General features: G+C 31.6%; 1 protein-coding gene across 2 annotated transcripts; it reads left to right on the forward strand.

Moving 5' to 3' along the window:
* The first annotated feature begins 116 nt into the window (after positions 1-116).
* On the forward strand, positions 117-27,929 carry LOC143059278 (heat shock 70 kDa protein 12A-like). Of its 2 annotated transcripts, XM_076232762.1 has the most exons (12): positions 117-186; positions 8,148-8,249; positions 18,097-18,226; positions 18,625-18,675; positions 19,387-19,465; positions 20,093-20,160; positions 21,167-21,236; positions 22,906-23,095; positions 23,666-23,963; positions 24,672-24,893; positions 26,098-26,254; positions 26,810-27,929. In XM_076232762.1, the coding sequence occupies exons 3-12, from the start codon at positions 18,125-18,127 to the stop codon at positions 27,841-27,843; spliced, it is 2,271 nt and encodes a 756-aa protein (XP_076088877.1). In that variant the 5' UTR covers positions 117-186; positions 8,148-8,249; positions 18,097-18,124; the 3' UTR covers positions 27,844-27,929. The 2 variants fall into 2 exon arrangements, with proteins under 2 accessions (XP_076088877.1, XP_076088876.1); XM_076232761.1 differs by lacking the exons at positions 117-186; positions 8,148-8,249 and adding an exon at positions 12,644-12,774.
* The last annotated feature ends 31 nt before the right edge of the window (positions 27,930-27,960 follow it).

The raw sequence follows: 27,960 nt of genomic DNA on the forward strand, positions 1-27,960 counted from the left end.
TCTCCATGCATCCTGCAAAGTGATATGAAATATTATATCCTCTATGTATTGTTTATCTTATCAAGAACATGAACTTTGTTTTGCAAGTCATATTAGATAATATAAAACAACGTCATTAATCATATCAGGAGAAATGATATTGTTTATCCGGGTCACATCGTTACGGATTCGACAATATCTTAAGACGTAAGTTTATTTCATACAAATATGTAAACAAAAAAAAATGTTGCATTTAATGATTCTTTGGGGGATTTCTTCTATTCGTATTGTATTTGTTCTTTTGACAAATATCTAGAACTCATTAAGATCAATCGTCTTTTATTATGAAATCAAAGATATTAGAAACACTGTAATGAAGAGGCGAAAGATTCCAACGAGACATTCAAAACTTAGATAGGCTATACTTTTTGTTTTTATTCTTTTATAAGCTCGTCATATTTGTACTAAGCGTCGGATTTTCAAATATCGGCCTGGATCATCACCGAGGAGACATTCATCGACAAGTTGCGTGTCTGGTGCAGAACAAAATGGTATCATTAATGTTATCGGTATCTTACAACGACATACCAAAGATGTAAATGTTAAAAAACGTAGAAGATATTAAAGGTGCCATGTAAATTTTATACCCAGTAGAAAAGGAACACTAATAAAAACGGCCATTAACAGGAATGAAAACAAATAAAACCCGCACTATTTACAACCGAAAAAAAACTGCATAGAAAACTTATAATCGAAGAACTACAACTCAATAAAACAAATCCGAGATGGAGTGCGGTTTACAAACCATATCATTCTGTTTAATATGGTTCATCAATTGCTGTCGTAATATGACATCTTAATCATTGAAAATACTTTTATAAAAAGATGGAAAACCATGACAATATTTTTTTACCTAGCGCTTACCTGTCATCCTTACGTCTATTTTTTTTAGAATAATGTCGTCTGAAGTCTGAATCAACATTTATCTTGCCAATATGTCTTATTTACTTCCACATTTCAAATGTTATTCAACTATTGCAACAGCAAATATAAGATAATGATAATATAATATACAGATAAACTAAAAATGTAAATTTATACAACAATTTATATCTCCAATCTGATGTTAATTATCTAGGGTAACGTGAAACTATGTTGTTTGACTTCTAACTGTAAACAAATCATATTTTTATGTAGCTCTGATAAGTTGGCCTGTCGCGGTTTGTCCAAACGGTCAATGTTTTACCCCAGGATTAGATAACCTAAGCTGTATTTGGCAAAACTTTTAGGAATTTTGGTTCTCAATGCTTCTCAACTTCGTAATTTATTTGGCCTTTTTAACTTTTTGGATTCGAGCGTCCTGATGAGTCTTTGGAGACGAAACGCGCGTATGGCGTAAATTCAAATGTTTATCCTGGCATCTATAATGAGTTTATTCTTTGAATATCTAAAGTATGATATTCCATGCTTGTTTAATTAAATGTATATCTGATATGCCGAAAAAAAACTAGTTTTGTTGGAAAAAGTTTTTAACACCTCAAGCCATGGCGTTTATTTCCGATCTATGACTTTGACTGTCCCTCTGGTATCTTTCGCTCCTCTTCTATAGTCAATTTTTCCATCAATTTAATTTAATACATGTGTTACATTCATCATCGCCAGACATGGGTTACGATCCAGATGAGGGGACTGGCTCGTAACCGTCATCTAGCGAAGATGGTAACATTTAACATTTCACCAAGCGTATATGCATCTGATAAACGTTTGACTCTAACACAACGAGTATGACCATCAACCAATTAAGTTACACATACATATTTTAATCATTGAAAGAAAATGTGAAAAAATAATGGTAACTGTAAATGTAAAAGAGATTGTGCAATTGAAATGAAAATTGGTAACGGATTTTCATCATTCATAACAGTAATACAGTATAAACAATACATGATTTGATTTAATTATAGAAAATATTGGTTTTGAATTTAAAAATAATAGCTGATATAATCTTTTTTTTTAAATGTCTGCATTTGTAAATACCTGAAACATTGTATATGTATGTTTCGATGGAATTTGATGCGACTGTCATACAAGTGAGAGGTTTAGCTAGATATAAAACCAGGTTCAATACATCATGTTCTACATAAGAAAATGCATGTACCAAGTCAGGAATATGACAGTTCTTATCCATTCGTTTGATGTGTTTGAGCTTTTGATTTTGCCATTTGATTAGAGACTTTTCGTTTTGAATTTTCCTCGGAGTTCAGTTTTTTTTGGATTTTAATTTTTATGTTTGCATATTTTTGCGATATTTTTCTTAAATTTTCTTTCTTCTATTGGTAGACAAAGGGCATCATCATCTTAGTGATAAAAGGTTTCGATACTGTCCGATATTTGGAGTAACCGTTTCACAGATGATGTCGAATATGTTCCCTATACCGTTACTACAATCCCCTTCCCTTTTCACACATGTGACCTACATAATCAGACAATTTACCGGGTTTGTAATATCATGAGCAGCTCTACGGGTGCAACATGAGGATCAGGATCTGTTTACCCTTCTGGAACACTTGAGACCACCTTCAGTTTTTGACTGTCCCTCTGGTATCTCTCGCCTATATTTTACGTTATATTGAAAAATTATCCATTGATTAATTTATAAGAGGCTGAAATGTTCCAAAGAACAGACCTTAAAGGAAAAAAATTATCAAGAAGGGAGAACAAAATGTGCCTTAATTTATTAAATTTGTAACGATTAATGGGAAACAAATTTTACCAACACCTTTCTGCTATCTGGAGAGCACTTTATTTTAAACTCAATACATAAAAAAAATGACATTGTTAACAGTATATGGTACGGCATTGGTTTCCTTTCCAATAAGTATTGTCGATTGGTTGCAATCTCACTGACAAAACTCATATTCTTCAAATCATGTTAGACCATTTTATTATTCTGGAGGGTGATAAGAACGACATTTTATATGAATATCCTGGCCTGGTAAGAACTAGAAAAACTTATTCAAGACAGAACGAAAATCAATATTTTGTAACACAAATGCTGGATTCAATCGTGTACAGAAATGCGAATAAATTTTGGCGCTACAAAATAAAACCGTGCGTAGCATATGATGAAAATTAATAATAGTCAATCCGAAAAAAGCCACCCAATATCGGAATATCAAAACTAATATATATAAGAAGATGTGGCATGAGTACCAATAAGACAACTCTCCATCCAAATCACAATTTATAAAAGTAACCCATTATAGGTCAACGTAAGGTCTTCCACACGGTGCCTTGGCTTGGCTCACACCGAACAGCAAGTTTTAAAGGGCCCCAAATTACTAGTGTAAAACCATTCAACGGGAATAGATCTGGTTACAGGTTTAACGACCCTTTACATGTTTTATTGATCAATATGACAGATATCTAATAATTAAAGTATTTATAACATGTGTTTTTTTTAAATGGTAACAAAACAAGATATGTTGAGCACAATCAACACTTTGCAATTAGCTTTGTTCATATATCGTTATAAAACTCTGAAATAAAACAAATAATTAAGCGTGACACGTAATGCCTTTCTTATATAATTGTTTGTTTATAAACAGCGGTGGAAGATCAGAACTAATTGTGCAACAGTCAGCATAAGATATACATTATTTAATTGTTGTATTTGAACGAAAAGTTATTTATAGAATAAGTATTGGCAATCAATATTCAGAAATAAGGATTTAACATGTCTGTTTATTAAAGGTAAGAATGCTGATCTAATTCATATTGCATGTCTTTTTACATTCTGAAAATTACAATTTCAATTAAAGAAAAGATAAGTGTAAGATCTAAACCCTGGAAATTCAAATATTTTGTTTTTCCAAGAGTTTGAGTTGCCCAATCATTAGTTTTTTATGTTGTGTTTTGTATACTGATTTTTGAAGTCAGTTTATTATCGATTAAAGACATGTATCAGTTTGAAAAAAGTAAAATAAAAAAAATACTGAACTTAGAGGAAAATCAATTCGGAAAGTCCATAATCACATGGCAAAATCAAATAACAAAACGCCTCAAAAACGAATGGACAATAACTGTCATATTCCTGACTTAGTACAGACATTTTCAAATGTAGAAAATGGTGGATTAAACCTGGTTTTATAGCGCTAACCCTCTCACTTTGATGACAGTCTCATCAAATTCCGTTATATTTACATTGATGCGTTATTTAAACAGACACAATACATAAAATAGTCAGAATATTGGTACATCAGTCATCATCGTATATCGTTTGAACGTCCGTATGATAACTTTCGCCTGTCTTTGATTATATTTATAATATAGATATTACCTGACTTTTTACCGGATGAAAATTACAATTTCAATTAAAAAAGAGATTACTAGTATTGTAAGGTGTAATCCCTACAAATTCTGCAAACATTTTGTTTTCGTAGGGTATGAGTTGCTCAATCGTGCCAATCTTTAGTTTGAAATGGTGTTTTTTGTATACTGTGTTTTGGTCTTTTTCTTTTTTTTCAATTCAGTATATTTTCAACTTATGACATGTATGAGTTTGAACATTCTTTTGATAACGTTCGCATGTCTTTGATAATATTTATCTTCGTTATATAAAGATTGATATATCATTTTTATCCTTTTATCATGTATTTCTTATTTTTGTACAATTATAATTTCATTTATAAGCCTGTTTGTCAGTAAGAAATAACGCCTTGCACTTGCAATAAATGCAATTATAACCTTTCTTTTTGAGAGTCGATTTGATTTTGTTACAAAATATGCACATTTCAAACAGTACAACAATAAGTAGATACTAAAAAAAATGGAATTGTACCTGTTAATCTGTGTACTACAATGCACACATTGTCACTGACGATTTCTATTTACTCCGCTTCAATGCCTATGTAACGAATACTATTTACATCTGTAACTTATTGAGTACATAAAATATTATATAGTGCCAGTTTATATTTATATAATGTTAGGGTTAATGTAAGGTTCTTGTTAGTGCTTTGATTAGGGTTGATTTATGGTTATGGTGAGGATTATGGTTTGGTTAGGTTTAGAGTGTGTTAAGGGTTAGGGTAAGAGTTGTGTTAAATTGTGAAGAATTATTAAAAAATAAACAGAAATGTTGGATGATATTTAGAATACTTTTTCAAATTGACAATTCAGCATTTTATCTACAAAAAATGTAAATTAGTTTAGAGCTTGAAAACAATGTGTATGCAATGAATACTGATTAACAATTGCTTTCATCAATTAACATGATTTACAAACACCTACGAATTGTCGAAAATATCAAATGAAGTAGTTTTAAATTTCAATTGAGTTTCATAGAACAATATCTAATTTTGAATTTGAATGATGTAAAAGTGATGTAATACAGATAAAAACATGTATATTAATCGACTATTTCTGAGAACGTTTGATTTCTATACAAAATATATATTGTTATAAAATCCGGAACTGGTGACTATTTCTTAAAAATAATAACTAACCGCAATCTAAACACTCCTGCATCAGAATGTATATCCTTTTAACAATACATACTGTACGTTTTGTCAGCATGTCCTTATATAAATCACTCATGATAACCCCTAATAATAAACGTAACTTCCACACTAATTCCGCTTAAGTTATCTTTACTTTCTGTAAACCTGATGTAAATATGTACAGATATATTTAGATTACAAATATTATGGTTTTATTCATGATGAAAATCTTATAAAGTAGTAATTTAGTATAAAACATTTCATGTAACAAGACTTCTGCAAACATTACTAGATTGACATACACTGAACATCATTTATCATATAATTTTGTTTACATTGTAACATTGCAATGTCATTAACCTTAAGGAAAACATTCTTGATCCAATGTTAATATCATTTATCATTTGACTATATACTGAACATCATTTACCTAAACATTTTGTTTAACATTGCAACTTCGTTTACTGTAGCGAAAACCTTTTAATCAAATAATTATATCATCCACCAGTTGACTTAAAAAGTATAAAAATCTTTCTAAAGTACAAATATTGACAAAATTGTAATCAGTTTAGAATGTCCTGTACTAAGTTCGGAACATGGCAGTTGTTATCAAATAGTTCGTTTCTATAAGTGTTGGCGTTTGTTTATGTTGCACTTCGGTGTTCCAGTTGTTGCTTGGCTTTCCCCTTATAGTTGATATGTTTCCCTCGGTTTTGGTTTGTAACCCGGATTTGTATTCTTTTTATTTCGATTTTAGACTTTTGAACACCGATATACTACTGTTGCCTTTAATCATTCATATTAACCCTGTATGAAAAGCTTAACATATCATGACACAGAGGAAAACTACATCCGTTACATTCCTGCAATATCAACTGTAAATATAAAGGAAATAATGTAGGGCATAGGTCAACCCAAGGCCGTAGCGCATGTTCATTTAAAGTGAGGCAAATCGCCGAGCGGAGCGAGTCGAAATTTTTTAGCCTTTTTTATGGGGGTTCGGGTGCCTGAAACAGGAGAAGCTAGCTTATTTCAGCATTACTATTTGTAATAAAAAACAAAAAAATATAACAGAAATGCGTTATTTTTATTAGCTAGCCTATAAGTAAATATTAAAATAATCTCTGTTGGTCAAACAACTTTCCAATTTTCCTGTGTGTGACCTGTACTATCGAAAAGCTTCAACATACGTTCTTATGTATATACATGAATATATATTTATGTTCAGTAGCAAGTTATAAGCTTCTTGAAGACGAGAACATTTTATAAATATTTTCAAACAATACCAAAAATATATTTCATACTTTTTTATTAAAGATAAATAAAAATCATGAATTGCCTTATACACCAAAGACTTCCATAGAAAAGGCGCTTCATGATTTGTTTAAATTAATTATGAATATTGTTTTTTATTTTTGGTCAATGAATTATTTTACCGATTAGCATTTGTTCAGTGAGTTGATATTGTAAACATTGGTAGCTATAGCGTTATCGATTCAAAAATAAACCAAGGAAAGTAATAAGCCAGCATACTTATAGGGGGTGATAAGACTCATGAGTTACCTTTTTCATCTTTTTTCTCTTTGAAGAACCCGTCTTCAATCAGTTTTCTAACGACATTAAGATTTGTTAAAACAGTTTCAATATTTTTATTTTTATTTGTATTCGGAACACTTATTTTTTTACCGTCACCGCTATGGTAAAAGCTGCAATCGCTGCTGCAGAGTGGACACACTGTATGTAGTGTGCCGGTAGATAATTGGAAACTCGAAACTCGCATATTGATAATGTAAAATACATAATTAAAAAAAATGACACTTCTAAAGTTTGGTCGTCGTTTCAAAAGTGAGGCATTTGCCTCATTTGCCTCCATTACGCTACGGCCCTGCAACCGGCAGAAACCGAATGAAAAAAAACCCACCAAAGTACCATAGAAGCAGTAAAGTCTTCAACAATAGACAGGTGTATATTCAATATATCAAGCGTGAAATCATCCAAAGTCTACAAGTTTGTTTAAACTATCAGTGAGAGATCTGTCACCAACACTTCACCCTCATAATGACTTTAAAGCATATGAATTATGACACGAAACAACAATTGACAGACGTAGGAGCATAACGTTTAATATTTTTGTTTGCACGAGACGCCTTCAAACTAGCTTTTGACAAATAATTCAATGATAGCATATTCTGATTTATATAGTCGTGATCAAATCCCTTTTCATTGATAAAGTTTCCACTTGAAAAGAAGATACAGTGAAACCTGTTAAAATCGAACCTCATTGGGACTTAGGATTTTGTTTGGTTTTGGTCGATGTTCGGTTTTGTCAGGTTCACAACGCACATAATTTGATATGAAAGTGCTTACGAACATGTTTGGTTTAGACAGGTTTTCGGTTTATGCAGGATTCGGTTAAGTCAGGTTTTCGGTTTATGCAGGTTCGGTTTAGTCAGGTTTTCGGCTTATGCAGGATTCGGTTTAGTCAGGTTTTCGGTTAATGCAGGATTCGGTTTAGTCAGGTTTCACTGTATATTATATCGTTGTGCATTGTTATACTATGTAATAGTTTATTGCTCCTGTGGTTAGTGACAATAAGGGTTAATTATAGAAAAAATAATAGTCTTATGGTCTAAATACCACAATATGAATAATTGTTTTTATTTCTAGGAATTGGTTTAAATGAAAAGCAATGTTATCCACACACGATACATCATTTTTCATTCCACCAACAAATGTTGATATAAAAGAAACAAATTGAATCATTAAAAGGTAAGTGGATAGCAAAAAAAATAAGAAGTGGATTAACAAACTTGTTGGTATCACCATAGAAAACGCTCGCATTTAAACCTCAAATTTAATTCTATGTCAAATGTAAAATTTTCATATAACAAAATGATATTATGTACAAGTTCATAAATGTCAAATGTTTAAATCTTTATTTTAAAATGAGCAAAGATTGATTCTTATATTCCTATTGAAGTATCAAAGCAATATTACATAAAGCGAATTTTTCTAAAATGAGGGCCTAGTTTGGGACAAATAAGTAGATTGAATTAAAATTTTGATCAATGAGAATTGAAAGGTAAATTCTAGGTAGTTTGATTTTATCACAAACCAGTGCAAGTGCACTTGTTTGTTAGGTCTGATCTTCAGACGAATTATTTTATATCATATAATCCTAGCACGCAAATGTAACCTTTCCAAATTATTGATCAGTTCTACCATGAACTATACTGAAGGACTATCAGATTAACCTATATTGCAAAAATACATTTGTGTTAACTTTAAAACCGTTTGTTAAGATTGCGTCTTAAATATTGGAATCGATATAGCTGTTTTAATTGTGTCGGGAAATTGTGTAGGTGTCTTGCCAAAGTTCAAATTGGCATACATCCAAAATGTACGAAACGAGTCACAAATAAATGGAATTTATGGCTCAAACTGCCTTTTCAAATTTTGGCTAACACTATGTTCAGTGTTTCACAATAAATATTTTATCTATCAGAAGACCTGGGTAACTTGTTGAACTTATCATATTGAACCTGTTTTTCATATTCACATTGACCGATTTACTAATTATGCCCCACCTACGATAGTAGAGGGGCATTATGTTTTCTAGTTTGTGCGTCCGTTCGTCAGTCCGTTCGTTCGTCCGTTTGTTCGTCCGTCTGTCCCGCTTCAGGTTACAGTTTTTGATGAAGGTAGTTTTTGATGAAGTTAAAGTCTAATCGACTTCAAACTGAGAACATATGTTCCCTATGATATGATCTTTCTAATTTTAATGCAAAATTAGAGTATTTACCCCAATTTCACGGTCCACTGAACATAGAAAATGATAGTGCGAGTGGGGCATTCGTGTACTGGGGACACATTCTTGTTTTTGTTTAGAAAACAATATGAATTACAGGTGTCTGAACGTCCCTCACAATCACTCAAAAGCAATTAATTGGTCTACAGATGAATGAATATCTGAAAACATTAGGAGCTATGTGACCAAAAGTTACATAAAATGTTTTGAAAAACAAAATTTATCTGTAGTGAACTAAGCCTAGTTAAAACCTTTATATATGATAATTTCTAAATTAATCAACAGAGAATTGCAGGGAATTTTATGTTTTCTTGCCAGCTTCATTTATTCAAATGACATTTTCCGAACATCAATGATCAAGGTAGGGTACTGATGTTCAAATCTCGTATATCGAAAAAAAGGAGACAAGTCCAGGTAGGATATACCCCCCCCTCCCAAAAAAAAAACAACATAAAAACACACACAAAAAAAAACAAAAAAAAAACAACAAACAAACCAAAAAAAAAAAAAAACCTGATGGAATTGCATGTCCTCAAAAAAGGAACGATACCAGATTTGTCGACCGTGTTGAATACATAAGACTCTATTATGTCATTTTTACATATATCTGTATAGATATTAAGATCATTCCACACGTTTTGTGCGTCTTTGTCAGGTGGCAAGAACACGATACACTTTCCGACGAGTACTTCTGAATCTTTCAGTAATAACTAATTACTTTGAAATGTGATACGCGAATGTCTGAAGTATTGATACATTTTGACATACATTTCGTTAACTCCATTTGTTTTCGTAGGATGAGTAAAATCTAACATTATTTTGAAGTTGATTTGTTTATTATACGTTTGATACGTTAACTATAAGACCTATGATTGAGCTGTCCACTACGTGCAAACTTATTCTTTTGAATCCCAAGCATATTATATAAACTGATTATTGTAAGAATTTAATTAAGTTATTCAGAAAAATGCAGAAAAGATGTTCTTTAATTTTTAGAACATCTGTTGCATTCAAGCGTAAAAAGTCACCCACGGGACACAATGTGAGGCATTTGTACTCGATTGCTGCGCTGAAACGCCATAACGTATCACATTGTGACCAGCTTCCGATATTTACCACACCCTCGAAAATATTGCTGCATTATTCTGCTGTTGATACCGAACGTTTGGACACGGGCATGCATATGTCCGGGACACTAGATATCTTATTATATTCCTATGGATTATTAAAGCTAGTATTATTACGCATTATAAATTTATTTATAGATCGGATTTCATTCATATTATCACGTACAATTTTGTCGTTACTAGTAATGGTCAATGAACACAAGTGACTTAAGATTAAAATAATACTTAACTGTTTAAGGAACATTTGAATTTCTGAAAACCTTATTTACATTTGCCAGAATTTATTTATTTACAATGTATAACAGTTGTAGACCAATTTTAAATTTAAAAGCATGTTTACTTTAGCGGATACAAGAAGGACTTCTTTCTTTTATACACCTTTTATGAAAATTGATATGAAAAGAATTCAGGACGCAGAAATCTAAAATGAAAAGGAAATATAGCTTGTTTTCAAATTATACCAGGGAATTTGGGTTTTTATCAATCCTACTGCTACAAATTATTTTACCGATGGTTTCAGTAAAACAAATTTTTAATCCAACATGTAATTTGTAGTTCGTTTCTGTGTGTGTTACCTTTTAACGTTGTGTTTCCGTTGTGTCGTTTGCTTTCTCTTATTTTTGAGTGTGAATTCACATTACTATAAGACGTGTCACGGTACTTATCTATCCCAAATTCATGTATTTGGTTTTGATGTTATATTTGTTATTCTCATAGGATTTTGTCTAATGCTAAGTCCGTTTCTGTGTGTGTTACATTTTAATGTTGTGTCGTTGTACTCCTCTTATATTTAATGCGTTTCCCTCAGTTTCAGTTTGTTACCCCGTTTTTGTTTTTTGTCCATGGATTTATGAGTTTTGAACAGCGGTATACTACTGTTGCCTTTATTTGTAGCAAACATTTTCTTCTTTTTTTTCGGCATGAAAATGTACACATAATATGAATGATCATATAGCCCATACTGTTATAATAGTGACATGAGTAATAACAGTGATATGAGTAATAACAGTGATATGAGTAATAACAGTGACATGAGTAATAACAGTGACAAGAGTTATAATAGTTTTACCAGAAAACAAATATGTTCCTAAGACAATTAAAAACACTTGACCAATTATCTATATACATCACTTTTGAAAAAAGATATTGTTTTCCGGTACTACGAATTGGGACAATACATAGATTAAATGATGTGTTTATCTATACATTTGGTGTGTTTGAGCTATTAATTTTGCCATTTGATTACGTACTTTCCGTTTTGAATTTTCCTTGGAGTTAAGTATTTTTATGATTTTACGTTTCCATCGGGTTTAGTTTGTATCCCGGAATTGTTTTCTCTTAACTAATTTATGAATTTTGAACACCGCGGTATACAACTGTTGCCTTTATTAAAAAGTAGATTAAAAAGTAATTAATTTAGCTGCTAGGCAAGACAGGAATTCCTTTTGATTGAGATACAAATTATTTAAAAAGCAATAATCATGGTTGGACTGATGCTTCTATCTTGTAAGACAAATGATCTGTGTTTGAAAATAAATGAAGAATAGTAAAAAAGATAATTTTCTTTCACATAAAATTTTAGCTCAGATTGAACCAAAATAGATATTAATTGAACCGTAACATTCTAATGTTGGCCATAATCATTATAAGGCTAAATTCAACATATTTTGGCTAACTTTCAAATTTTTTCCATATAGTTGATATGACATGAACTCCTACCAAAAAAATCAATGTCATCGGATAATTAGTATGACTGAAATAAATATATTGAACAAAACAAAACCTTGTTTAATTGGCAAAGGATAATGACTTGATGACTGAAAAACGTCCAGTAACAATTTATAACATATATGAATGATCAGATATGTGAAATATATGTCAACATGAAAGCAGTCTAATGATACTTAGACGGAAAAACAATACATGCATTTTAAGGACTCAAAAATGTTGATGTATCAGAAATGAAGACTTCTTCTTGTTGCAGCTTTTTCTTTCTTTCATATAAATCGATTTCATATTCAAAGAAGTGGATACAAAAAGTATTTAAATAATGAAATTGCACTATTTTGTTACATTTGTTACAAGTTGTGAATGAGTGTTTAATCTAAAGAAAATTTATGTGAATCTTAATCTTGTAGAAAATACACAAAATCGATGTACTACGTATTTACTGAAATTCCACTCTCGTTCAAGATTTAAATATAGATAACCCGCAGCGAAGGTTAAGACGTATTTATAACTTTCCGAAAACGTATATTTATTAATACTAATTTAAATGTCATATCGAGGACAGACATATACCTTGTTCAGCTCTTAACCGTTCACAACAAAAGGTATTTGTGCAGCTGCTATACATAAGGTAAGATTATCATTGTTGTATTTCAAAACAATAAATCCCCGCACTTTTTAAAATGATAAAAATTTCAAATCGGTCAAGTCAAAATTTAAAGAGAAATATATGTATTGCACTGTATATTATTTTTAAATATACATAAAATATAAAAGTGAACGTCTAAAACCTTTTATTCAATTAAGAGAGAAAGACACAAGTAAACTAAGATTCAAAAAAGTGTACGTTACTTTTAGCCCCCTTCATCGACCTCACAGAAAAAATATCAACTTACAGTTTACCTCTATCTAGTGATAGCTATACCTTTAATAAATATAAGCGATTTGTAATGAATGTTGACTCCTAATAATATAAACACCTACATATCAGATTACTGTGGATTCATTGATATTCGTTGGATTACAATTTTCGTGGATTTCGTTGGTACAGAGGAACCAAGAATTTAAGTGTTCAACGAATTACAAATTTCCTAAAGAAATAAATGCTGACTTTGCCAAAACCAAGAAATTAGATATCCACAAAAATGTAGGTTTTCCTCGATCCATGAAAATTGGTACCAACGAAAATAAATGAATCCACAGTAGCTTAATTGTATAATAACTTACTCACCATTACCGTACGTTATTTTGAATAACCAGCAGGTTTTGCTTTTATTTACTTGATGACGCCGCTATGTGTAGTTATAAAGTAGTCTGAACGTGTGAAGCTTTTCCCTGTGCAATAATAACTGCTGTATATATTATCTTTTAACCATATTTTTCGAAAAATAATGTTTCAGTACATCATGTTTTTATGATGAGATGTACAAGATTTTTTTTTAACCATACTGAGAAAGGAACAGTTTGATATTTAAATCAAATGCCAAATAGGCCATTTCATGGTTATTGCAGTAATATTGAATAGGGGCAGATTTTTTGATAAATAGTATGAAAAAACGGGAAATCCCATGCATGTTTCCAAGCAAATGTTCTGTTTCATTGAGGTTTTCCCGTATTTTTAAACCATTTTTACCTCCATTATGAAAATCTGCCCCTTATTCAACATGGCTGCAATAACCGTGAAAGGCCTATTGGAATAACTAAATTTGAACATTTTCAAAAAAGCGAAGAACACCCCGCCAACAAGAAACTTTGCCTAAGTTATAACCGAAGCCCAAATAAAAGGGACCACCTCAATCATCTGAGATATACAACAAGGAATACCTCATGTACCTGTATATCTGTTTCTATATTTTTGGGATAGTTTCTTGTATGGTTGATCATCGGTTCGATACCTTTAACGTCATCAGTTTTATTGCACCAGCTGCACCTTTCGACAATAAATGTCTCTTTAATGATGTTCGAGACAAACATATTTACAATTCCAAAGCCTAATATAAACGTTGAAGAGCTGATAAAAGTACCAAAAAGAAAGCAAAACCAAGACTAGGAATCAGAGCAATGCACGAAGGAGATACATTTCTTAAAATTGAATTGATTTCGCAATTCTAAAAGAACAATATCCGTATTTTTATGCCAGTGCCGAATTTTCCATCAGCTCAATCACTTACGACTGGTTCACAACAAACTATTCTTAGATTCTGCGTTGATAAATTGGGAAAATATTTAGCAACTAATGTTTCAATTACCTCACGCAAATACTACCCTATTTGCTTACCCTTTTTAGATCAGGTTTGGTCTGATATCTCTTCACGAATTAAAATATTCATAGTACATTTTATGTCTTCAAACGTTTAGTTTCAAACGTTCTTGATGAAATTCAATAAATTAAAAAAGCGTTGCCTTAGTTTTATAGCAGAATATTGTAAACATTCAAATAGCAATCCAACACTTGTATTATGTGTTGTCTAACAATTAGAGTATATATCACTTGATCTAAAAAATAAACTTGTAAGAATACTTGACGAAAATATTTTGTCGGTTAATATAATAACCTCTTTGTAAAGTCCTTAACCTATTATACAGTGTAAATTCATCATGTTCATTAAAATGATTAAAGATTAGATGATTATCTGATGTAACTGTTTTAACTTGCCTTGGTCCTTTGATTAATATCAACAATATTCGAGACGAAACTAAAGGAAAGGCGATATCTGTCGACACCACATAGTTATTATTTTTATTGGTTCGGGCAGAATTTAGACTTCAAAAAGAAAAAAAAATAATGTTGTAAGCATGATCATTGATGTCACGTTTTGCGAAGAAACAAATGAATAATTTTAAAAAGAAACATAAATAATAAGTTTATCTAGACCTTGACCACTTATTTTAAAGGAGATTATGTACTTCGTTTTTTTTTTTTTAAATTTTCACACAAATCTTTAACATTTGTTATGTTGAAAGGTAATTGATTCTATGTAAATACTTCAAGTGCACACTTTTCAAACTTGATTAAAAAGATTATTTTTTGTTTCTACCTTCTTTCACACCTATACATATTTCCGCCAAAGGTATTTACAACTTGAAAGTCTCACAACACGCAGTTATGCATCTTGCGATTATGAATAGGAATGCATGATTTGTTTTTGTAAAAGTAATATTTATAACAGCATAATTTAGCCAACATGTTCTTTATAATGCTGATAATTTAAATAGTGTGATTTGAGTATATATTTTTTCTCAATAGACTGGTCGATGAAGGGTTAACGCATTATGTTTTTTTCCAATTATTAGGCCAATATTTTCTCAATTGAATTGTATCGTATTTTTTCATGTCGAGGCCTTTTATAACCGACTATTCACTATGGGTTTTTCTCATTATAGAAGACTGTACCTACAATTGCTTACATTCATTTCATTTGAATTTTTGTGGATATTTGTCTCATTGCCAACCAGACCACATCTCCTTATTGTTATATAAGTATTAACGACTTTGGGAAAATTTAAACTCAAAGTTAAAACTTTAATTTCTTATTGTTGTTTATACAGATATCAATATCACATCTGGTATGGATCGTGGAACATTAACTATCATGTAATTTGTTGCATCCAATAGACCTTAAACACGCACTGAATGTATACAATTTTATCCTCCCACCAAAATTATAAATAGGTTATGTTATTAAGTATTATATGATCTAACAACATCCGACCTTCTCTATAAGTATTCTATATATAGAAATCAAAGATAAACTTTTACGAACTTTAGGACTGAATGCTTTCCAACTTTGAACTTATTTGGTCTTTTTAAACTTTATCATCCAATAGAAAAAACGCACGTTTGGTGTATACAATTTCGATCCTGTTATCTATGATGAGTTTTTTTTACAAACTACTTGCTCGATGTTACTGCTGGTGTTATCGACCCGGTGGTTGTAACTGCATTTCTGTCTCTTAAAAGTATATATAGAAATCCTGTGATTATGTATCCAACTAATCGAAGAATGTAATAGCAGTTTTAGTTTAAATGGTATGTGTATCTATATATATTCTAATAAAGATACCATGATAAATTGTTACTGTAATAAAAGTATATTGATTTGCATGATACCATATTATTTGCATTTCAACTATCTTGCCAATACAACTAGCGGACGGTCTTAAATCGCTTCATTCAACAATATTACAGTTTTAATGTTTGGTTAAAAGAACAAAACAACAAGCACAATGTGTTTGCATAACGTTTGGCAACAAAAAAAAAACTTTGTACCTTTGGTTATGACCGCAGTTGATGAAGGTTTTTTTTAGTAAATAGATTTATGGTACGAATGTTACTACACCAGATGTGCATCTTGACAAGTTATGTTTGCTACGTGTTAGTCGAGGCCAACATCTTTTTAAATATAAACCCTAACACTAACGTCGAAAAGCTGATAACATAAAACTACAATATCCGGCCAAAATATCATGCATAAGAGAGATACATGCTTTAATTTAAAATGATTTCGAAATTTTATGGTAAATTAGAAAATCCATGTCCGTATTTTCTTTCGATCGATTACAGAAAAACTAGACACTCGGCTAATGCCAACAACGGATCAAACGATTAAACAGCAGTGTGGTTATAGTAACATTTACGGAACAAATTGTTTGCACCAAATTGCATTTCGACAATTATGTGTTTTCTTGAAGTCAAAATATTTAAAATCTAAAACAGGAAAAGAAACGTCGAAGTGTTGATGAAAATATTAAAAAATAAAAAAAAAAAAAAAAAAAAACCAAGGAAAAGAGAATGACAAAATAGATAAAGAAAGACAAAAACTATTGCAAAACCTGAAAGCTAGGGATGATTCAATATAAGGAGATAATATATTAGTTTACGTATGTTTTGATAATTTCACGATATGCATGCGATTATCAACAAACTAGTCACTGTGTTAACTAACCGTTCATACGCAGAGGAATCTTCCCAGTGGAAGTAATAACACTGTTAACGATACCAGTTAACGTGATGCGCTTTCAGAATTCATTTGATTTGAATTTTGATATAGGGACCAAATCAGATATTGTACTATTAAATTTTTTTTAAGAGTCGATGTGAAAGACGTGATTAAAAAAATATTTGACGTAATAATCTAGACATGATTTGGCAGTCAAAAGAGCAACCGTGATTCAAATGTTTCAACCCGAACTATTTTGGACAGTTTTTTATAAATCAAACTTTGTAAATGTAGACAGATACGTTATCGATAGTTTTGGTTCTACCTCAGAAGTTAGTCAAAACAGTCGTTTGATTTTTAAATACACGGTTTGAATGAAATTCCCTTCTAGGTTTGTATTGTTTGTATTGAAAAGGTTAATCTCTATATAAGCAACTTATCTATTAATTAGGTTTATTACACTCTCGTCATGCATATGATTATTTGAATATGTTTGTATTTTTTTTTATTTCAGTAAATAGTATTGTGAAAACTGAAAACTGAAAATTGTTTGAGGATACAAACAGTACAATAAGAATCGTCAGGTCAAAATAGACAACGACCAGGAAAAGACAAACAAATAAATAACAGTACACGTACCACAACACAAAATAGAACATCGCTATAAAATGATGTTTACACTTTTGAATTTGAAGCGTTACCAGTTCTGAATCCATATGTGGCAACCTAAGGAATGACCCTGGAAGGAATACATTCATAAAACCAGGTTCAATCTACCATTTTATCCATTTGAAAATGCCTGTACCAAGTCAGGAATATGACAGTTGTTTGATGGGTTTTATTATTTGATTTTGACATTTGATTAGGGACTTTCAGTTTTGAATTTTCCTCTCAGTTCAGTAGTTTTAAGATTTTACGTTTTTCGTTAAAAAGACACATTAGTGATAAGAAAACATATATGAAGTTTTATTAATAGAATTTAAAGCTTAAGCATGTACTTTTTTAAATTTTAGATTGTAGTTTGTGGCAATTTGTTGTGAGATGGGCATGGAAGGAGTATTGAAGAGGAGGATCTCAATATTGAGAGGGTACCAAGACCGGTGGTTTATTTTGACAGAAGATGGATTTATGAGACAACATGAGGTTAAATGATTTTTTTATATGTAAAAATATTGAGAATTATAATTTTTTTTCCCATAACAAGGGTATGGTTTGTATTTGTAAGTGGATTTTCTATTTTTACCGTTTCATGAACAAATTGAGATGCAATTTTATACTTTTTATGCTTCCGAAGCGCTTATTTATATCTGTTTTCATCATGAACGCTCATAGCTCAAAAATTGAACATCAAGAAAGTTTAAGAACCGAGCTATATGCACCAAAACAATCTAAACACATTTCATTATTGTTTATGAATTTTGTAAACGACCATAATATTGTTTTCAGAATGAAGTTGATTGTCTGTTTATAAATCAGATGAAATTATAAAAAATATGCTTAATATGCAGACATTGATATTTACTCATCATTTGCTGTTTTAGAAAAAGCCAAGTCATGCAACACAAAAGGCGAAATGGCAAATGAATATTATAGTAAGTCTAAACTATTGAAATAAGTGATTCTATTTCAACCCGTCTTTTTCTTCTTCTTAGGTCATTAGAATTTCCTTTACCAAGTCAGAAATATGTCAGTTCTGTTTATATGAACGTTGGCGGGTTTTTGGTAGCAGTTCAGTTTTTCTGTTGTTTCATTGTTTTCCTGTTTAGTTGATGTGTTTCCCTCAGTTTTGTTTGTCGTCTATTTTTTTTTCGCTTAATCGATTTATCGACTGTAACCTTTATTTAAATTTAAAAGCTGTAAGCATTAAATTAATGGAAACATTGACAGATGAGTAAAAAAATAATGATAATTTCGATTGTAAACGGTACATAAACTACTTTCGAATATTAAAACATCTGGGCTTTCAAACGTTGGTATCCTAGTTTCTCTTACTCGTATCCATATTAAGCATTTTCTGATTGTTATATTAGAAATATGAGCAAACCATTTTGATATATTAGGTCAACACATCAGAAACCACTTCACAAACAGTATTTATCAATAAATATATATGAAATTTAAAAAAATCACTACAGAGTCACAATTTATGTAGAAGGTACATAAAGGCAATAGAAGTATACCGCTGTTTGAATTTTTTTTATACTACGAACGTTCCCTGACAACTATGTAGTTGAACATAATAATTTTTACACATATCTATATCCTTGGAAGTGTTAATGTGTTTATATTCATTTCATAAACAGCTCGCCGATATTGACAAAAAGAAGGACGGAAAATGTTTTAACTTAACTTCCAATGAAGGTCAAAGGGTAAAGTTGAAAGGTGAGATGTTTATTAAAAAGTTTTTAGTAGCTTTAGTATCCGTTCACAATAATTGCTACATTGTAACATGTGTAAGGGTCGAAGGAATAACTCGATTGTCCATGCCTTAAGACGTATGCAAACAAAGAGATATCAGATTGACCTTTAAAAAATCAGATCGAATTAAATAGTACTTGGATTTCAACAAGTTGAAGAACCGAAACTGGTTTTTTAAAATTTTTAAAATTATATTAGGATAAGATGACAAAACCATGATGTGAACATGTTCTTAGCTTGGAAACGTCTAGTCATTAATGCAGATGGGTTGACATGATTATGAGGGCTAAACTAATGTCATAACCCTTCGAACTTCTTTTGTTTTCGCTGATCTAATTCTGCACCTGATATAATAATAGAAATATACAATACATTAATACAAAGAATTTCAGAATGCTATAAATGATTTCTCTGATATGGAAACATCAAATTTTAATTCATATCATACCTTTAAAAATGGCCTTTACATTTTACGTTTACTTATCATGAATTGTCAATAATTATAATGTTTATATTGTCAATAATATGTTTAACTTGATCAATAGGTTATATACAACTTTATTAAAACATCACGATGTAAATGTTTTCCAGCACAATCCGACGACGAAAGAGAGAAGTGGATTAAATGCTTCAAGAAAATAAACCATAAAATCTTTCCTGTGAGTACTTCAAATGTTTACTCCAAAACATCTGTTTATAACTATAAGATGTGATGTATATATTTGTTTTGTGCATTGTTTTAGGTAGCTAAAATAGAAGTGCTTTACTTAAAAAGAAAAGAGACAAAATAAGTTGTATTTTATTTGATACCCAACAATAGCGAATAAGTTGAAAAAGATACATACAATATAAACACAAGTTCAATGATGATATGTTCAGCCCCGATTTATTATTTGTGATTGGCCCCTAAATTTTGTTTTGAACTTTAACCCTAAAATTGATTGGGGTATAAAGATATGGTCACTTTGGTCCTCTAGCAATCGACGATTAAACCCTTGCCAAAAACGTTCACCGCGCTCAAAAAATTATGAGGCACATCCAGTTAGAATGTGGATGATTAATTTCGATGCCTTATGTAGAGAGTGTTTCATGATCAGAGCGTGTTAGAAAAGGGAGGCGAAAGATACAACAGGGAATTCATCCTTATAATTCGAAAATAAACTGACGACTCCATGGCAAAGAAAGAAAGAAAAGCTAATCAATATTATACAAAGCACAACAAAGAAAATAGGGATTAAGCAACACAAAACCCACAAAAAACTCCATGGAAAAACGCTTGCCATAACCTTTGATGGACCTGTTTTAAGGCAAAATGTCTGCACCAATCCACTTAATAAATTCCATTTTGAATTCGACTCTTGTACTGCATAAACATTTTGTTATTAAATGTAAATTAAAAATTCCGTTCGGCTGTTGTAGTGTACAAACATTTTGTTGTCGTATGAATGAAGTAATACTTACACTAAGAAGTTTAATTTCGTCTAAAGTTGAGGGCGAATTCACCTTTTTCAATATGACGCTTAAATTCTCTCAAATAGATCACAGTTTGGGTAATTTTTATAGTAACACGAATACATAAATGTTCCTAACAGGTTTCATAGTCTCTCTAGTCCATCTAGTAGAAAATATGTTCTGAAGGCTAATTGGAAAGTGTTGCAATTTCAGCACAGTTTCCCAGATTTTATAGACGAGGAAGACGAAGACGAGGTTTTTATCAACAACAGCAACCAAAAAGGTATAAAGATTATCACGATCACAATCATGTTTATGTTGTGTATTCTTTTTGGCCCTTTTTGCCATGACGTTGTAAGTTAATTTTGATGACGGAGTTCGTTTCTGTGTGTTACATTATAATATTCTGTTTTATGCGTGACGTAGTTCTCTTATATTTAATGCGTTTCCCTCAGTTTTAGTTTGTAACTCGGATTTGTTTTTTCTCTATAGATTTATGAATTTCGAACAGCGGTATACTACTATAGTACTTCCAATGAATATATGTCATGTTTTCAATACTGAAAATACTCCTTTACTTGATATGTATGCTTATATAACAGACGTATGTTTAAGGGAAACTTGATTATTTAGTAATCAAAATGTGAAATAGATTTGCAACAGATTTATATAAATTGTAAAAGAATAGTAAAAGAACAGGATATGTAAAAATGGATTTCCACGAATATTTGAAAGCATAACAACAAAACAATCAACTGCTATTTTAGACATTTGACCGAAATTTTAGACATACGAACAAATACAAAGTAAACATATATACGTTTTCCAGATAGCCTGATTTTGTCAATACATCTAGAATCCTTGGCACATGAAATAAAAAGAAGATGTGGTATGATTGATAATGAGAAACTGTCCTCAAGAGATCAAAATGACACAGACATTAACAGCTATAGGTCACATTACGGCCTTTAACAATGAGCAAATCCCATACCGCATAGTCAGCTATAAAATGCCCGATATGACAATGTATAACAATGCAAACGAGAAAACTAACAGCCTTATTTAAATAAAAAAATTAACGCAAAACAAATATGTAACACATAAACAAACTACAACCACTGAATTACAGGCTGGGAAAGGCACATACACAAATAATGAGATGGGGTTAAACATGTAAGCGGAATCCCAATTCTCCCCGAACCTGGTTTAATAGCACAAACAGCACAACAAAAGAACGAACTATAAAGATCAGTTCAAAAAAGCTTTACTCACCAGATGGACCAAAATACAATTGGACGTGGGCGGGTACTTGTACATCTCGACAACAAAAAGACATTAAGAACAGATCTGAGAGTACTCTCAGATATCTGACACTAGGTCAAAGCCAGATTATCCTAGTAAATGATAGAGTTCGTGTGGCCAAGTCTGTAGTAAAATGTTGTGTTTCGTGTACAATTGTTTGTCTGTTGGTTGTTTTTCTTTTTAGCTTTTTTCGACGTACGCTTGAATATACCCTTTTGTATCTTTTGTTTCTCTTTTACATACAAATAGATAAATATATAGCGGTAATGTCTTATTTATTATGTCTGTTTCTGTTTCAAAGTGAGAGGTTAAGCGCTTTAAAACCAGGTTTAATCTACCATTTGAACATGCCTGTACCAAGTCAGGAATATGATAGTTCTGGTCCATTCGTTTTTGATGTGTTCTGCAATTTGATTTTGACATGTGATTATGGACTTTCCGATTAGATTTTCCTCTGAGTTCAGTATTTTTGTGATTTTACTTTTTAATGTGAAAGAACAAGACAACAGATCAACTTAGATAAGTTCTTAAAAACCAAGAAATATATAAATATAACATAAGGATTACTCATACATTCTAAACTTGACAATACCTACAGAAAACAGATGCTTTTTTTAAAAACTTTAACAGACATTTATTTTTTATTACAGTAAAAGAAGTTGACCCAAAACCAGAACCAACTTCTCGAATATCATTCGGCGATACATTTAAAAGTAAAAATGCTTTTCCAAGCCAGAATGATGATCACAGGAAGTCAGAAGAAACAGCGAATGAACCACCAAGGGAAAGTGCTGCAGAAATTACAAAGAAATTCAAAGAGATGACAATAGTGGACAGGAAGTATGACTTTTTTTTCTATGCGGATGATTCTAGATATGATGTTTTGTTCTTTGCTTGCCTTTAGTTATTTAGTATGATGAGTTAATATCAATGGCTAAACAGAACTATCTAAAGTTTATCATGGTGGAGTGCAAAATCAGTCGTTATTAGTATTCAGTTGTGGTATTGTATTGATTCCTGATAAGAAACGTACATTTGTTCAGCTTTTACTCTTTGTATTCTTTTTTTTTATATTTGTTTTAGCAGTGGTTGTTAACTGCTTTTTTTTATATGTATGAGTTGGGATATGTTGAATGCTAAATACTATTCACTGTGAAAGCATGCTGAATTACACATAATTAGCTATCAGATGTAGAAAATATGTATATTGAATTTTGTGGTAAATAGTGACATTGTTCCTTTGTTATTTGTAAATAAAAAGAAGAGACAATTAAAGTATTAAAAACGTCTGAAAACTACTCACGAAAAAATTGTGGTGTAATATCATGATTTAGTGAGCTATTTGTAATTGGTGTGTGCTTGATATACTTATGTACTTGATTGTTTGACCATAGTTTTCTAACTTTTCAGAAAACGACATTTAATGGTGGCAGCAATTGATTTTGGGTCGGCCTATTCTGGTAGTGCCTTTTCATTTAAAGACAGATTCATCAAAGACCCACTCGAGATAAATGTAATGGGAATAGGACAAAAAGGATTGGAGTCCTTAAAAGTACCAACAGTGCTCCTTTTAAACCCTGATCGAGAATTTGTAGCATTTGGATTTGAAGCGGAATCGAAATACTCTGAATTACTGCAGGATGACCCTGACGAAGCACACAAGTGGTATTACTTTAGTCGGTTTAAAATGCAGCTGTATAATAATATGGTACATACCTTTGATATGTTTTATATTTTAAAAGGAGATTATCATACTAAACTACCACATAACGTAACTTACGCTCCCGGGGCACCTGAGATAGCCCTCAGTTTTGCATGGGTTTCGCAATGCTATTTTTTTTGTTTTCAATGTTGTGTCTTTTGACTATTATTTGTCTTTTTCTTTGTAAGCCATGGCGTTGTCATCTCAATTTATGATCTTTGGCGCCTCTTTTTATATTTCAAAAGATTAAGCTAATACTTCAGAATGTTTAAGCAATTGTGAAAAAAAGAAAAATTGAAAACGATACAAAAACTCATGTGAATGACAGACAATATCATGGTCGAATGTAAAATACAAAATGTTGTCAATATATTGTAAACCAAACTACATGTATGTTATCATATTAATCAATTTGAATACTCCAACTTATTAACTTAAGTAATGACTTTTTGTGATGATTTCTTCCATTCTTATAAATCAACGCAAAGCGGGTTAGGTAATTGTTTACCAAACCTGCAAAGATTCAAAGATTTATGTTTCTTATCTTTGTTTATAGTACACATAAAGTGATACAGTTTAACCACTCTTGATTGTGAATTTTTACAACAAATGCTCTCTATATTTAATAGATTGACCTGACTGATTCTATGTGTGATAAACCTGTTACATGTATATTTATTGTCCTCACAAACATCTGTTTTTACTTTTCTAAAGCATCTTAAGAAATCAATGACTATTAAAGACATTACTGGAAAGAAAGAAATGAAAGCTGTAGACGTCTTTGCCTACTGTATTGAGAACATAAAAGACTCGATATTTGGAAAAGCAAAAGAAAAGGTTACTGAATTACAGGAAAATGACGTTCATTGGGTGCTTACAGTTCCTGCAATCTGGAACGAGGCCGCACGACAATTCATGCTTGAAGCTGCAGAAAAGGTACAAAGCGGTTTAGTTGTTGATCATTTGTTTTGACCGTTACTTCTATTCGATAAATCGTGCATGTTTAGCCAGTGCTTCTTATATTAATCTCTCTTGATTTAATGTTCAGGCAGGTGTTGTGTTTTACTCCTGCGATGAAATAATTGCTTCCAATTGTATTGAGTTGATTCGTGCTATTTATTATTTTGTTGAAGACAAATGTGGCTTCTAGCATAGCAACGTATGCGCCTGGTATCTTATATGAGATTTTATACCTAGACTTTTGTCCCTTATCAAATGAAAAATATAAAAAAAACTTCAAATACATCAAACGCATAAAAAAATCTGCTTTTATCTTCCTGAACAGATACAGGCAGTTCATTATGTAGAGAATGGAGGATTAAAACTGGTTTCAAAAGCTAGTTAAACTTCGCATTTGTTTGACATGTTTGACAGTCGAGATATAATTATGCATAAGTAAAACTGCCTTCGTTAATTGAACTTGTCTTTTAAACTTTTAATTTTTATTACAGTTGTGAGTGGAAAAGAAAACGACAGAAACTCATATTTTTTGAAATTATAAAACATGATTTACGTATCTTCATTCAGACAATAACTTGAAAATATTTGATATGAACAAAAATATTTCAAACGTTACTTTTAATGTAACGAAAGTCCTTATACGAAGTTGAAGTTCATTATGAATAAAAATTCCGGAAGGTGGCGGCAATACGACTTTCGGAAACACAGATATGATGTTTATCTTTAAATCTTATATGCTTGCCAGTTTTAAACCTTTAATACTGTATAACATGGACTTCTTGTACAGTTAGAGAGAATAAATATTTGAAACCCAAAGAATTTTAAAACAGATGGGTTAATGGTAAGGGGGAGGGTTCGGATCCCGCTAACATGTTTAACCCCGCCACATTATTTATGTATGTGCCTGTCCCAAGTCAGGAGCCTGTAATTGTTTATGTGTTACATATTTGTTTTTCGTTCATTTTTTTACATAGATAAGGCCGTTAGTTTTCTCGTTTGAATTGTATTACATTGTCGTATCGGAGCCTTCTATAGCTGACTATGCGATATGAGCTTTGCTCATTGTTGAAGGCCAATCGGTGACCTATAGTTGTTAATGTTTGTGTCATTTTGGTCTTTTGTGGATAGTTGTCTCATTGGCATTATATACCACATCTTCTTTTTTATAACTTTATTTCAGGCAGGAATAGATCAAGAAATGTTAACACTAGCATTAGAACCAGAGGCAGCCGCATTATGTTGCAAGTGTTTAGAAATACAAAAACGTACAACTGGTAAAGGTTCAAAACTTGGATCCTTTGATACTGGTGCAAGGTTTCTCGTAGTAGATCTTGGAGGTAAACTTTAGAATACATTTTCAATTTATGTGATTGATAATGGAAATGGGGATTATGTTAAAGAGACAACAACCCAACCAAAGAGCTGATAACAGCCAAAGGCTACTAATTGGTCTTCAATGCAGCATGAAAATTCCACACCCGTAGGTTGGATAAGCTAGCACCTAAATACAAATGTGTACTTGTTCCGTGAAAATTGACGTCATACTAAAATTCGAAACCTATAAATTTAACAAAAGATACTTAACAAACTGACATTGACACTTAAATGAAAAAGCACAACTAGCAGTTACAGAAATGCTAACTGTTTACCTCAATTAAACTGATGCATACTGGAAATTTAATAAATCAATCCTGGAAAAATCGGTCTTTGATACATGTTTCAATCAGCTCATATATTCCATTAAATAATATCGATTTAAGTATCTGATATGTTTTATGTTTCTAGATTACCCATAGAATAAAATTGAGAATGGAAATGGGGTATTTATTCTATGAATTGTCTTAAATGTCATATACTTTTGATGCTTTAAATATTTGTTTGTTTTCTTTGAGGTGGAACAGTCGATATTACTTCAAACGAAGTCTTAGCATCCGGGCAGTTAAAGGAAATACACAGCGCCTCTGGTGGTCCATGGGGAGGCAATACCATCAATGAAGGGATCTGGAAACTTTTGCAAGGAGTTTTTGGCGAAAATACAGTAACTAGGTTCATTGCCGAAAACCGGGATGATTACCTCGAATTAGCGAGGACAGTTGAGTTGAAAAAGCGAACAGTTACATCTAATAACAAAGTCACAATAGAGATTCCGAGGTCATTACTGATAGAAGCAAAAAACAGAAACCCTGGCATAATTGCTGAGGAATTTAAGGATCGAGTTAAGCTAGTAACAAACAAACTTCAAGTTCTCCCTGGTGTTTTGCCGCAAATTTTCAAAGAAGGAATTGACACAGTCAGCAAATATGTTCAAGATTTATTAGACCAACCAGAAACGAAAGGAGTTTCAACTATCCTTCTAGTTGGTGGATACGCATCATGTGACCTTCTAAAGGATGCAATGAAAACAAAGTTTAGTAATCTAACCGTCATATGTCCTCTTGATCCGGATGTAGTTGTTTTGAAGGGAGCAGTCATTATGGGCCATATGGAAACACCCATTGTTGGTAGAATTGCAAAGTGTCACTACGGGATCGCAATTCTGGTTGGTGTTGACAAACAGAATATGTACCAGTGCTTTGATCGATCTTTCAAACCTCTGACCTCAACTGAAGAAGAGTTCCATACGATTATTAAAAAAGGTCAACCTATCCATGTAAACGAGGTAGTTACCGAGTACGATTTTCCGATAACGTTCGAACAAGATGAAGCTTTTATACGTATATACGCATCAGATGATACACAACCACCGAAAATTATATCGAAGAATAACTGCAGGGAAATAGGTCACATCCGTATCAAGTTACCAAAATTTAGAAGAGAAACACGTCTTAAGATAGGAATATCAAATAGTGAAACGGAGTTCAAAGTAGTGGCCAGGGATGAGCATACAGGGAAATGCTTTGCAGGTGTTTGCAGATTTCTGAATTAAATTTGTGACATCAGGTAGTAACTACAATTTTGATTGTACAGAATAGGCAGCGGCTTTTAGTTTCAAATAAATGATTTTTGATAGAATTTGTTTGTCAAGATTTCAAATACAGAAGTT

This window comes from Mytilus galloprovincialis, chromosome 14 (genome assembly GCF_965363235.1).
Source record: "Mytilus galloprovincialis chromosome 14, xbMytGall1.hap1.1, whole genome shotgun sequence".
Taxonomy (NCBI): domain Eukaryota; kingdom Metazoa; phylum Mollusca; class Bivalvia; order Mytilida; family Mytilidae; genus Mytilus; species Mytilus galloprovincialis.